A 15945-nucleotide genomic window follows, 5' to 3' on the forward strand; every position below is an offset into this window, starting at 1 on the left:
ATTAAAGGCTTATATTTTTTACTAGTTCTAAACTGTTTTAGACGAAATCTCATCCAGTCTCCCTTCAAGAACATTAATTAACCTTGGTATATGTTTGACAACCTCGTTTTGATTCTCAATCAGCAAATGCGATTCTTCGTTAAGGATATAAATTGCCAAGTCTAAAATATTTATTGAAAAATGGATATTAAATTTTACGGTGAAAATAAAAAGCATATAAAAAGTTATATAAAGAAAGGAGTTGAGTCTGTTTAAAAAAAAAACAAATTATAGTAGAAACGAAATTGAGTCAAACCAACACACTGCGTCAACATATTAACGCCTGCAATGTAAACCACAAAATGCAATTCAACAGGAGAAGAATCTAAGCATTGGAATGATTGTACTGAGATTATTTATTTAGCATCCAATAATAAAAAAACAACAAAAAATACAAAATTGTCGATTTGCAGTTTAAGATAGAGGTCTGCGTCGGAGAGGTCGATATGTAAAGGGTGATTGTTTAACTATTTTGTTTTTGGCAACACTGATTTTGACAGCTCACGAACGTTTTTTGCGCACAGCTCGTGTTTTGTGTCCATGTCAAATATATTCAGTTTGGTCTATAATTTAACCATGAATCGTCTTACAAACGAACATAGCTTGGAAATCATTGAATTTTATTATTAAAATGCTGTTAAGAAAATTTATCGCGCGCTTCTTCCATTTTGTGGTCAGTTTAATCGACCCACTGAAGCAGCTATTCGGACCATTGTGACTAAATTTCATACTAAATTTACATTGTTGGACATCAAACCACCAACACGCTTTTTTGTAGGGCTATGTTAAGGCTCATGTCTATACTAACAAGCCCGCTTCGATTGACGCATTGGAAGATAACATTGAAGTATTTATTCGTGAGATACCGGCTGAAATGTTGGAAAATGTATGCCAAAATTGGACTAAGCGGATGGACCATTTCAGGCGCAGCCGCGGTCAACATTTGAATGAAATAATCTTCAAACATTAAATTATATAGACCGTACTATCGATTCAAATAAAGATTTTATGCATTTTCCTGATGTTTATGGGTTTTTTTTTTAAAATTACGATAGCTATTAAAAAATCACCCATTACATTCATATATGCAGGAATTTGTTAAATTTTCCAAACAAGGTTTAGTACCCACGGACACATTGCCCAGGGAATCATATCACTTAGTGGGAGTATGATAGGATTTCTATATTTTTTCAAGGCAATCTAAAAATACTCCGACGAGGGGTAGATTTTTAACGAAAAATCAAAAGAAGTCGTCGGGATGGGAGAATTTGCTGGGATATAGTACATTTTTTGGGCATTCCGAAAACACGCAAAACCGAAACCGACAAAATTGTCGATTTTTGATATATGACGTAGTTGAAAGGAGTGAGCGACATATCACCGGGAGGGGAAGGTTAAGGAAAGAACTTACTATATAGATGCCGGTGGCCGTGGTCCTAGCCGAAGTGCTGGGCTGCGGCGGGGGGCCGGGGGGCGGGGGCGTCCTCCTGTGGCAGCCGCTGCAGGACGCCGCGTCGTTGAGCTTATTGGCGTAGTAATACATGGCCATATACGCTCGCTACTAGCAGCTCGCCGGCAGCTGCCCGCGCCGACTTCTCGGCCGCCGGGGGCCCGAACGCGCGGACGTAGACGACCGCCTGCGGATCATAAAGCGCCCATTCTAATATTAACACTAATTAAGTTACTTGCGTGGAAAAATTAACGAAAATATATTATAATTAAAACGAAACATTGTTTTAAAATCACTTCTAATAAAACACTCTCCTAATCATCCATTGTTTACTTTGTGTAATATCACTTTTTGTTTTATTACCATACCACAAAATTATATGCTTTTCATATACAAAATACATATTACTATAAATATTTTATTTTAACTTAATTATAATATTCACTGGTTCCGAATCTAACCGCTTCTTTTTAAAGGTTGATTATTACCAAAATACTATCTACTTAACAATATTAAAAATATTTTGGCCGTTAGGCAAAAGAGCTTGGGTCACATTAGGAAAATTGGGAAAATAAAACCAATGAAACTTTTTTTTTCAGTTGGTCTATGTGTCATCATTTATTTCCTAATATACACGCTGAAAACCAAAAGGTATGCGGAACCATTGTATTTTTAAAAAGTAGTCGTATTCCATGGCGTTATTAATAACTCGTTGCGAAATTGTTTAAGAATATTGTTTTCTAATTATGTATGTACCTTATATAATAACTATATTTGTGTATTTCATAACTACAATATGTATAACCATGCATTTAATTCGTTTATGTATGTATGAATAAATCCAATTTTGATAAAGCCCTCTGAGGGCGTATAAATAAATAAAATCAGAATTCTTAAGAATATTATTTTCCACGCATCTCATCCTTTAATCGAATAACATCAAAACTTTTTGTTTTACCAATTTAAAAGGCTGTGACAAGAAAGCTTATAGACACCCGGCACATTTTAATAAAAGCTCAATAAAGTGGCTTTAAATATACTAACTTTGTTTGCTTCAAAATTAAGTAATACATTTAAAATGAACCACAAAGTTATCATGAATATTTAAAATATGATAAAACGACGAATTACGGGAAACGCTTTTGGTATTACCAAGATGATTGATATTTTGATCGTTTTGTTACGAATTCATCAAATTAAATACTGATTTAAATGCTTAACATTTTCCTTACATTATTTGACAAATATATAAATGAAATCATTAAAACAATATTTATTAATTTAATAACTGGATTTTACTTATTATTATTATTATTAAGGGATTACACATTTAGTGCGTAATGTTTTTTTTTATTAATCGAATAGATGATTTTTAATTCAGTACTTTAAAAACACCGTATATATTAAAAAACAAAAAAAAAACAAAAATAAACGATGGTAAGGTAGACATGACGTTTCGGTATTCGGATTGGGGGTTGTGCCCATATGTGGTGTAAATAAGCTCTTGAATTAAAACCGATATTCTTCGATAGTTACAAAACCTATTTCCCGATCGACTCACGAAGCAGGTCGCTAGTCTGCTAGCGTACGTCGGAATGATATAAAGTTAGCATTAAGCAACTTCGCTTTAATTATGGCAACATCAGATTATCTTAGAAAAGTTGTTGATAATATTCCTCAACCGTAAATCATAACATAATTGGAGATATCCAGATTTTGTGAACAAGTATTTGAACACACTCAAAATGTTGTAGAATCATAACAATTACGCGTCATAGTAATTCGACATTTGCAGGTTTTATTAATTATTGCAGAAAAGTGCTCTGAGTTTCAGGTTTAATAGTAACATGATTAGTTCGTTGGATGTGGTTATCACGCATCGAAGGGTGGAGGAAGAAAATAACCAACTATATCAAAGGGTAGGAAGTAGCTTCATGTCATTATTTTAGTTTTAAAATAAAACAAGAAAAACGGCGAAACCGAAAGTTACGTGCTGGGCAGACCGGAAATATATAATACAATATAAACGTTCGGATGATTTAACCATACTTCGACTCCGAAAAAAATTCTCCAAAGTTTTTTATTCATCTTGTTGATGCCGCCGTATGGGTAAACTGCGTTCTCTAGATGAATGTGCCGATAAACTTTGTATGATAGATGTTCGAATAGTGAAATAAGGAAATGCAATGCTGAGATAGGCATTTTCGATAAAAATAAGAAAGGTGTGTTGAGATGGTTTGGGTGTGTTAATCAAATGAGAGAAGAAAGGATAGTAAAATAAATTTATGAGGCGAATGTGGTTGGTAATAGAAACATAGGAAAAGCGGTAGGCCCAAGGATGGAAAATGGTTTTCTGATGAAAGCGCAACACTTTAGTGATAATAAACGAAATATGAAATACTTTAAGACGTTCCTACCTACCTACCTACACTCTACACAAAGTTAACTTTCAGTATCTGGTTCAGTAACTTTCTATTCAAGGAATTCAAAGATTTCTATTCAATGATCAAAGATTCGGCATTCTACGAGTGTTCTCTGAACTTTTGCAAAGCCTATCAAAGAGCTCCGTTTTTACATCTCGAGAAATTCACACAGGGCTAATAAACAACGAAAGTAAACCAAAAATACTTTGTAAGAATATTATGAAATGTAAACAGGTGAGTACAAAACATTTAAACGGGCGAGATAATAACATTAAATTAATACTGTTGCACCCTTCTTGGTCAACAATTACATTAGCCAGTACTAAAACTAACAGCCCTTTGACCTTTCTTACACTTCACTTAATTTAGTTCACTTGATTACACACAGGCTTTCTATATGTGTCTATACAACCGTCACGTTAGAGGAGCGAACCTGTCGTTTCCAATCAATTTGTCCCTTCTGTCTACTTCATGGACGTTTCCGAAATTCCTTGCCAAATATTTTATTCCTATAAATATTCAAAAGTTGAAGGAAAAATCAGAAGCGGCGAATAAACAATTTTTTTATTCAGAGTAAAGAAAAAATGTTAATGGATAGGGCTTCTTAAATCAATACGTTGAAATAAAATTCAAAAATAATTTTAGTACAAAGGTTTTTTTCATAGAATAACAAGTTTTTCCTACATTTTCGAGTTTTCCTTAACATTGATGGAAAAAACATAACATCAACGTAAAAAATTAAATCCCTTAGTAATAACACAGTAGCGTAGTGAGGCTAGACGACGTTTCTGTACTATTTAGCAAAACCGGAACGTGTACTTGTTACTAAATATGACGACGCCATATTTTCCCACAATTCCACCGGGATATTTTCACACAAAAAAACAGCAAAAATGTCGTCGCTCTTAATTGACTGTCTAGAAATATGGACGAAATTTTTAGAAACCAAATCCAAAACTCTCTCAAACAAAAAAAATCAACAATTGCCGAAAAAAAGGAAAATTGTTGCTGAAAATTACCAAAAAATTTAAAATTTATATAAATTTATACTTGTCCCAGATAGGTATAGTCTTTTACAACCTCTATTTGTGTTCCTCTAATGGAAAAAGGATCAAAGGTCTGGGAAATATTACTATTGATCATGGCTTTTGTTTTATCCATGTTCATTTTCAGACCAATTTTGTTCGATACTTCATTAAGGTCGTAGAGCATGTCTTGAAACTTGTCAGGTGATTCGGCTATTAGCACTATGTCATCTGCAAATCGGAAGTGAGAAATGGACTCTCCGTTAATATTTATTCCACATTTCGTCCAAGAAGAGACGACGGTCGATGGGGAAGAAAAGTATTGGAATGGCGCCCAAGAACTGGCAAACGAAGCATCGGCCGACCCCCTACAAGATGGACTGACGATATAAGAAGAATAGCGGGAGTGATCTGGATGCGGAAGGCGGAGGATCGAAGAGGATGGAGACTCATGCGGGGGAGGCCTACGTTCAACAGTGGACGGACACAGGCTGATGATGATGATGATATATATATATATATATATATATATATATATATATATATATATATATATATATATATATATATATATATATAAATATATATATATATATATATATATATATATATATATATATATATATATATATATATATATATATATATATATATATATATATATATATATATATATATATATATATATATATATATATATATATATATATATATATATATATATATATATATATATATATATATATATATATATATATATATATATATAAATATATATAAATATATATATATATATATATATATATATATATATATATATATATATATATATATATATATATATATATATATATATATATATATATATATTGTATATATACATTTATATAAATGTGTGTGTGTGTGTTAAAATAAATATGTGCCAAAATTCATTTATGAATATAAATAAATGATAACAGATCAAACGCTACGTGCCTAGCACGCTATTGATATTAAAACCGTTTTTTTTTAATTAATACGTATCGTTAAAATCATACAAAATTGTTCATATTACATTTGAAATAAACTTTTCCACATTTTCTGCTTCCAAGTATCCATTCGCTGTGGACGTGGGTTTACCGTATTCAAATAAAAAAATCCAGAATGTGTTTAAAACAGATTCTCGTGAAGAATGTATTTAATAAACATCAAAACATTTTCATAATTTTACCATACAAATATTTACGGTAAAGAGAAAAATCAACAATATGATTGCTTAGAATAGGATACAGTAGGTACATCACAAGAAATTAGTGTTTGCATGAATACCGTAGATACATTATTAAAGTATACGCTGAACTCCTTTAAATACGATTTCTAAATCAACACAGAGCAACAAAAAAAATTAAACGTAAAAAAAAATATATGTTATACTTTGTGATTTGAATTTTTTACATTCCTCGTATGTACTTACCATTCAGTACTATGGGACTCCCTTTTAACACGATTTTAAAATATCAGAGTGCAAAAAAATCATTTAACTTGTGTTATACTTTGTGATTTGAAATTTATTACATTCCTCGCATGTACTTACTTTTCAGTACTATGCGGTTCCCTTTTAACACGATTTCTTAAAAACCCAATGCAAAAAAAAATTACTTGTGTTATACTTTGTGATTTGAAATTTATATCATTCCTCGCATGTACTTACTATTCAGAACCATGCGACTCCCTTTTGACACGATTTCTAAATAACACAGTGCTAAAAAAAATACTTGTGTTATACTTTGTGATTTGAAATTTATTACATTCCTCGCATGTACTTTCTATTCAGTACTATGCGACTCCCTTTTAACACGATTTCTAAATAACACAGAGCTAAAAAAAATTACTTGTGTTATACTTTGTGATTTGAAATTTATTACATTCCTCGCATGTACTTACTATTCAAAACTATGCGATTCCCTTTTAACACGATTTCTAAATAACACAGTGCTAAAAAAAAAATACTTGTGTTATACTTTGTGATTTGAAATTTATATCATTCCTCGCATGTACTTACTATTCAGAACCATGCGACTCCCTTTTGACACGATTTCTAAATAACACAGTGCTAAAAAAAATACTTGTGTTATACTTTGTGATTTGAAATTTATTACATTCCTCGCATGTACTTTCTATTCAGTACTATGCGACTCCCTTTTAACACGATTTCTAAATAACACAGAGCTAAAAAAAATTACTTGTGTTATACTTTGTGATTTGAAATTTATTACATTCCTCGCATGTACTTACTATTCAAAACTATGCGATTCCCTTTTAACACGATTTCTAAATAACACAGTGCTAAAAAAAAAATACTTGTGTTATACTTTGTGATTTGAAATTTATATCATTCCTCGCATGTACTTACTATTCAGAACCATGCGACTCCCTTTTGACACGATTTCTAAATAACACAGTGCTAAAAAAAATACTTGTGTTATACTTTGTGATTTGAAATTTATTACATTCCTCGCATGTACTTTCTATTCAGTACTATGCGACTCCCTTTTAACACGATTTCTAAATAACACAGAGCTAAAAAAAATTACTTGTGTTATACTTTGTGATTTGAAATTTATTACATTCCTCGCATGTACTTACTATTCAAAACTATGCGATTCCCTTTTAACACGATTTCTAAATAACACAGTGCTAAAAAAAAATACTTGTGTTATACTTTGTGATTTGAAATTTATATCATTCCTCGCATGTACTTACTATTCAGAACTATGCGACTCCCTTTTAACGCGATTTCTAAATAATACGTTCCAAAAAAAAACATTCATTTAACGTCCGTTATACTTTGTGATTTGAAATTTCTTACATCCCTCGCATGTACTTACTACTCAGTACTATGCGACTCCCTTTTAACGCGATTTCTAAATAACAAGGTGCAAAAAAAACTTTCATTTAACGTCTGTTATACTTTGTGATTTGAAATTTCTTACATCCCTCGGATGTACTTACTACTCACTACTATGCGACTCCCTTTTAACGCGATTTATAAATAACAAGGTGCAAAAAAAACTTTCATTTAACGTCTGTTATACTTTGTGATTTGAAATTTCATGCACACCTCGCATGTACTTACTACTCACATGTACGTACTATGCGTAGAGAAAAATCATTTCATAACAAATTACCATAATGCAAGGCGAGCACTTCAATTTCAACGTAATTCGGCCACTTCATACTAATAACTCCCAGGGACAGCGATCGATAATCGAATCATTGCTTAAATACAGTAAACCCGAAATTTTGGGAATTATTATTATTTAGGCTGTATACTTGTCGGCATAAGTTAGAGACATGAGTGCCAACATAACGCCATAAAAAAAAACGAAAATCGAATATACGAGGCTCGCGGAAATTCAAAATTTGTGATACTTTTTTTAACAAACCTCGTACGCGTATATCGCTCACTCCTTTCAAGAACGTCATAAATCAAAAAACGTCAATTTTCAGTTGTGTATATTTTGCCCAGAAAATGTACTATATCCCAGCAAAAGCGGCATATTTTTAACTTGATATTTACCCGCCACAGGGCAAAAAGTGTTGTTTTTGCATTTTGAAGGAAAGGCTTAATTATTTTTTTAATACATTAAATATTTTTCAAATGGAGAAAAAACCTTCAGGTTTTACCTAAAAAGATCTGTTGCACAGTAAAAAGTTCAATAAATGGCTTGATATTTATTTTTAATAAATTGTATTATATTTTTAAACTTTAAAAACGGTCTTCTGAAAAATTGAGCTTTTTGATTTATGACGTTCTTGAAAGGAGTGAGCGATATGTATAATATATAAAACGACATTAGTTTAATTCATAAATATATGATCGTAATACTTTTGGCAACGCAATATTCTACAGAATACCATTTAAGGCCCAGTAATCTATAAGTCGCAACGTAATTTTCTCTAAATCCAGGTAACATCTGACGTTATTGATTTTTTTCTTAAAACACCGTTTTAAGAAAAAAAAATTATTTTTTTTTCGAAATAATTAATTGGTTTTGAAAAGAAAAAAAAGAGTTTTTGAAAAGTAAGGAATTAAAAAAATTATAAAAATATTTTTTCCATATACTTACTGTGCTTGGCAAATGTATTAGGCACCCCCTACAGAATTGGTTATGTCTTTACATATCGCTCACTCCTTTCAAGAACGTCATAAATCAAAAAACTTGATATTTCAGGAGAACGTTTTTAAAGTTTAAAAATATTACACATTTTATTAAAAATAACTATCAAGCCACTTATTGAACTTTCTACTATGCAACACATCTTTTAGGTAAAACCTGAAGGTTAATTCACAATTTGAAAAACATTTAATATATTTAAAAAAATAATTAAACAATACCTTTTCTTCAAAATGCAAAAACAACACTTTCTGCCCTGTAGCGGGTAAATATTATGTTAAAAATATGCCGCTTTTACTGGGATATAGTACATTTTCTGAGCATTCCGAAAATATGCACAACTGAAAATTGATGATTTTTGATTTATGACGTTCTTGAAAGGAGTGAGCGATATGAATTCTTGCAATCTTTTCGGATACATCGTATTTTGATGGATTTAACCTAGTACTTATTACCTGATATCCCGACCTACGACAGTTAGGGGCATGGTTTAATTAAAATAATTTATTGTTGCAATTAGTAAAGAGAGTTTTTGAAAACTAAAGGTAAAATCCATCAAAATACGATACAATCCGAAAAGATTGCAAGAATTCCAAGAGTCGCAATATTTAAAGACATAAACCAATTCTTTAGGGGGTGCCTCATACATTTGGTCACCACTGTATTATACATATTCTAAAAAACCAAAAAATATCCAATAAACATTCTTTAAAAAAATCTGGCGTGAACAGACATGCGACCACTCCAGTGGTCTGCCGGTGACTGAATTATGTGTTTGCGTATATCCCCTTAAGAATTAAAAACACGATAAATTTGTGCGAATAAACAGTACGACACGATTATTGACCCATGAACTTTCGCAAATTAAGATGGGTACGTTCAGACTGGTATTATTTGTAGAATAGCATAAATAAATATCTTCACAATGGAATTCCATCAAGAAATGTCAACAAGCAACATTAATCTAACCAATGTAAAGTGGATTAACCCGTTCCGGATCCAGAAAATAGCTCGGCATAACAATATTTCCCGAATCAAATCCTATACAAAACAAAGAAAATTCGACGTCTTTTTTCAATTTATTATTTATCAGGCAGAGTTTATCATTTTCCGCCAATTGCGTGTAATTATTTCAGTCCAGATATATTTTCGCACATTTATTACCCGCATTTGCGTTATTCCCCCCCCCCCCAGTTTACATCGAAAATATCCTGTCATTCGATTTTTGAGTCATTACACTTTTTAGAAAAAAAATATTAAAAATAAAAATATAAATATATACATAGACAGGGTGGGGCGTGGTCACTACCTTTTTTGAAACTATCGCCACAAAACGACAGTTATTTCAAGAATGCGTTTTTATACCGCGTTTGAAAGCACAGAATCTTATTTTTTATTAGTTTAGTGTCATGGACGAACGAGGGTCGCGCGTTTTCCGTGGAGGCCTACTTTTCCTTCGGCCGTTCCGTCATCGCAACTCGCGCCTGCAGGTCATTCAATATCGCGCCTGCAGGTCGTGTGCCTAGTCGTTAATTGTATTTTATATCAGGTATCATGCATTACGATGCGGGTGGACACGTTCAGGTATACAGGTAATGTGAAGAACAAAATGGACCTTTCAGAACTTTCAGGATGCCTGAAAACGTTGACAGTCGAAAACGTCGTCGTCATATCCATTTCTTAGAGTTTTTATACTCAAACTTAAAGAAAGAGATGTAAGGTATGAGTGGTTTCAACTGGATAACGCAACGGCTCACACGACATGACAACTTTTATTATTTTTTGCGGGTACACCTTCCCGAACGGTGGCCAGCGCGATCCCCAGATTTAGCTCCTTGTGACTATTTTCTGCGCGGCTTAAAATATTGATTTACACTAATCGTCCATAAACTCTTGGCTAGCTGAAGGACAATATTCTTGCTCCTAATGCTGACATAGGCACAGATGTGGTGGAAAAACTTGACAGAAATTTCAAAAATTCGCCTAACTTAGCGTATTGACGAGAACAGAAGCAGCCTTCGAGATGTCGTTTTTAAAATTAAATAAAATAAAACTTTAAACTTGCCCCTGTACATACAGTATCTACTCAATGAATTAGCGCCACCCATTATTTTTTTGAATACTCTAAAATCTTTTGGATTATTATATTTATTTTACATAAATACTTTAAGTTTTCTATTGACATCTAATATCATGTATATTACCTTCAATAATATGTAAAATATACCTGGATTATTTAAGCCTTTACAAAATTTCAAACCCTTTTTCTGAGAAAGGTCCCTAATTAGCACAGGTAGACAGATAGTTGAAAGTTCAAAAAATAGTCCTATCTCATTTATTAGTGAAGTTTCTTGAGTTCTGGTTGTTGTTTTGTTCAGAGAGGTTATATAGTTATCGTGTCTTGTGAAAAAAACTTAATTTTTAATTTTAGTTCATAAAGTATAAAAATTTTTTGTAAGCACAAGTGTTTTTTTTGAAAAGGGCAAAATGGGAAAAAGTAAAGACATTTCTGAGGAAAAAAAGTCTAGTGTTATAGTGCTACTGAAATTAGGAATACTATCTAATAGAGAAATTTCAAAAAAAGAAAACGTTTCTCGTCAAACAGTGGACAGAATTTCAAAATCAATAAAAAATCAGTCACCCGCCACCAGCAATCGGCGAAAGAACTGTCGTAGGATTAGAAAAACAACACCGAGGACTGATCGAAAAATCGTTCAAAGTGCCTTAGAAAACCGTAGTGCATCAGCAAAAACGTTAAAAATAAAATTGGAAGAAGAGGGTATAAATATATCGGTATCAACACTGAGGCGACGTCTTTACGAAATAAATCTGAAATGCAGGCGCCCTGTAAAAGTACCAAAATTGACACCACGAATGAAAGCGGATCGATTAAAATGGGCCAGGCTACATCGAAATTACTCGGTAGATGATTGGAAAAAGGTATTTATTTAAATTGAATTTTCAACATATCATTTTAGTAAATAAACTTATATATTTGAATTAAACTTAAATTTTCATTATTTTTCAGGTCATCTTTAGTGATGAGTGCCGGTTAGAAGCCGTGACAGAGAGCCGTCGATTCGTCAGGAGAACACCAATGGAACGTTACAATGAGGCCTGTGTGGTAAAAGTTATCAAACACCCCCCTGCAACAATGATATGGTCATGTATTATTAACAATTTACCTGGGCCGTTGTTTTTCGTGGAAGGAACAATGAACCAAAATTCCTATAAGCAGGTCCTCGAACGAATTTTATTGCCCTTCTACCATACACTCGACCCAACAGAAGGTCCATACACCTTCATGCAGGATGGGGCACCTTGCCACCGGGCTAAATCAATAATAAAATTTTTGTCTAACAAAAATCTGCCTTTGCTCCCCTGGCCTGGAAATTCTCCGGACCTTAATCCTATAGAAAACGTATGGAGCATGTTAAAAAATAAGGTATACTCATTTCCAAATCCGACAGTAGACTGTCTAAAAAAAATATTCAAAAAATTTGGTCGAAGAAAAGACGAAGAAATAAAAAAATGATAAAACAGTGCATTTTAAGTATGCCAAAAAGAATTGAGGCAGTTATTTCTGCCAAAGGTGGAAATACTAAATACTATCTATATTTATATGAAAATATATGCATAATTTAAGCGTAATAAAGTGTTCATGTGTAAATAAAATTCAATGTTGTTTTATTCAAGGTTTTCTCTGAGTTTTTCCTGTTTGAATTGAGAAAATGCGCGAAATTCTGCGTGGCCCTAATTCATTGAGTAGATACTGTAGATAAAAGAATTAAATCCATACTGACAATACTTTTGTGTTATGATTTCGTAAAATAAGGAACTGACCCGCCCTACCCTGTATATATGTATATTTATATATATATATATATATATATATATATATATATATATATATATATATATATATATATATATATATATATATATATATATATATATATATATATATATATATATATATATATATATATATATATATATATATATATATATATATATATATATATATATATATATATATATATATATATATATATATATATATATATATATATATATATATATATATATATATATATATATATATATATATATATATATATATATATATATATATATATATATATATATATATATATATATATATATATATATATATATATATATATATGACTTGGGAGGATGCAAGGGAGCTGGCAGCCGACAGAAAAGCCTGGAGACAGTTTGTGGACTCCATATGCTCCACCTAGGGAGCGGATATGGTTATTATTATTATTATTATATATATATATATATATATATATATATATATATATATATATATATATATGTTTATATATATATATATATATATATATATATATATATATATATATATATATATATATTATATATATATATATATATATTTATATATATATATATATATATATATATATATATATATATATATATATATATATATATATATATATATATATATATTATATATATATATATATATATATATATATATATATATATATTTTTTTTTTTTTTTTTTATTTATTTCTTAAGTTAGCTTATATTAAAACTAATATAAACTATTATATACATTTACATCATCTTTATATATTTACATTTCCTTACAGTAACTTAGACATTTATTTTTAAATTCTTTCAGACACTTTTCATTCTTCATACATTCAGGCATCTCATCATACATTTTTAAACCCTTATACATCAAGCAATTTTGCGACTCAGCTCTTTTCAATAATGGTAGTCTTATTTTATCCTTTTGTCTAGTAGCATATTCATGACAATTTTTGTTTAAGACAACTTTATCCTTAAAATATTTTGGCAACTTATCGTGAAAAAATTTATGTACAAATATCAACATATTAAATTTAAGTCTTCTTCTTACAGATAACCATTTTAGTTCATCTCTCATTCCTTTTACATTGCTATATTTATTCTTCCCAAGAACTATTCTCATCGCCCTATTTTGTGCAATTTCTAGTTTATTTAGATTTCCTTCGTTTGCTAAAAATAACACTGTTGAGCAGTAATCTATATGTGGAAGAATGATTGTTTTGTAAATTAGTTCTGCAGTATCTTTATTTAATTTATTCCTTAATCTACTAAGGAAAAATATTTTTTTTGATATTTTTTTATTAACGTGTTCAAAATTTGCATTTAATGTCAATTTTGAATCTAGTATTATGCCCAAATATTTCATTTCATCAACCTTTTCTATGGTTTCATTATCAATATATATATTCATCCTTGGGTTTGGCTTTCTTCTTCCTAACTCCATGTATTTTGTTTTATATATATATATATATATATATATATATATATATATATATATATATATATATATATATATATATATATATATATATATATATATATATATATATATATATACAAACACACTCACATATATTCCAGGGCTTATGACCTGGCATTTGACTGGCTTAAGTGACACTTTATATACTTGTGTACGTTCACCATTCTGCGCATTGTAGAACATTTGTTTTGTAAGGAGTATATTTTTTGTTTTTTATTTATATAGCGCGTTTTCGGTTGTTGAACAATCACTTCGTTAGAGGACGTTTGGTAAAATTTTGATAGATGTGGATTTTTGACAGATGGTGCTGCCGTCAGTTGAGAATTTATGAACTATTATATGTTTTATAGGTTTCTTCAATCGAAAATACGTGAGATTCATTCCAATTCTTAATTTCACTTATTTTTCCGGTATCGAAAATTGTTTTCAACGACAGGCGCCGTGGCGTAGTTGGGTAAACGCCCGACTGCGAAACTGGCGTCGCGGGTTTGAGTCCCGCCAATTCCAAAATGAATTAAAGAAAAATTCATGGTACCTTCCATATCTTTACTTCACTACCTGCAGACAAGCCTCTTAAAGTAGGAGCTTTTTATTTTAAAATAATAGTAATACAAATACTATGCAGTATGGTGAGAATAATAAGGCGACCCGCGCTGTTGTTTACTATTTCTCTAAAGCCTTTAGGCGAAGGAATAGTTGTGAACTAGTAGAATCGACCGCTCTAAGATGCTTTGAAGATGCGAAATAGTGAACCATTATCTTCCAAATAGTTCTAGCGTAAAGGCTGTTTGTTGGATTAGGTTCATCTTGAAAGACTTATACAGTCGACTGGTCTTTACTTCCGGACTCATATATGTATAAATTCAAAAATAGTAAGGATATTTATGTAATAAACTGTTTTTGAAGCATTGCGACCGCATTTCTTAGGCATTTCTTTCGACCAGTCGATATGAATCTTGTTTTAAGGGAACGTCAAACTTCACGAAATTAAATGCGCGCAAAAGTTGGCAGTTAACAGCCAAAAAGTTGACGCATTATGGTCACATTATGAAATTGCTTTATTAGATTCTTTATTCAAATCGCCAAAGCAGATTTTGAATGACCTTCTTCAAATTCGTCCGCTAGTGAACTGCGACCAAGATTAATTTGTTCAAACCGTGGATTCACAGATAAAAGTTCAAGTAAATTGTAGAGTATATCTACGTCATAAAAAAAATCAACATAATAAAAATAAAACTTTACAAATAGCATAGGAATGACAAAACTTTCATAGTAATTGTTCCGTAAAAATGACACTGTTTTGTCCGCCTCCGTAGTGTAATGGTCAGCACGCTCGGCTACCGTTCTGGAGGTCCCGGGTTCGATTCCCAAGGGGGGTAAAATAATATTAGTGATTTTTTCACTGTCATATTTATTAAATATTACCCTGGACTGGTACCTGTAGCGGGGGCTGATCACCTTTTCTTCATGTGTAAACGATCAAGATAACACTGCGTTTATA

The 15945-nt window shown here is 31.1% G+C and overlaps 1 protein-coding gene across 2 annotated transcripts in view; it reads right to left on the bottom strand.

Moving 5' to 3' along the window:
- The window catches only part of LOC148305788 (ras-GEF domain-containing family member 1B-like), a 136778-nt gene that overhangs the window by 75134 nt on the left and 45699 nt on the right, over positions 1 to 15945 (bottom strand). For both annotated transcript variants that reach the window (XM_088266085.1, XM_088266086.1), the window contains exon 2: positions 1451 to 1676. In XM_088266085.1, coding sequence (XP_088122211.1) covers positions 1451 to 1588 — 138 coding nt within the window. In that variant the 5' untranslated portion in view covers positions 1589 to 1676. The remainder of the gene's footprint in view (positions 1 to 1450; positions 1677 to 15945) is intronic.

The sequence above is a fragment of the Brachycentrus maculatus genome, unplaced genomic scaffold (assembly GCF_059751285.1).
Source record: "Brachycentrus maculatus isolate JH-2025_06_01 unplaced genomic scaffold, ASM5975128v1 h1tg000261l, whole genome shotgun sequence".
Lineage (NCBI taxonomy): Eukaryota > Metazoa > Arthropoda > Insecta > Trichoptera > Brachycentridae > Brachycentrus > Brachycentrus maculatus.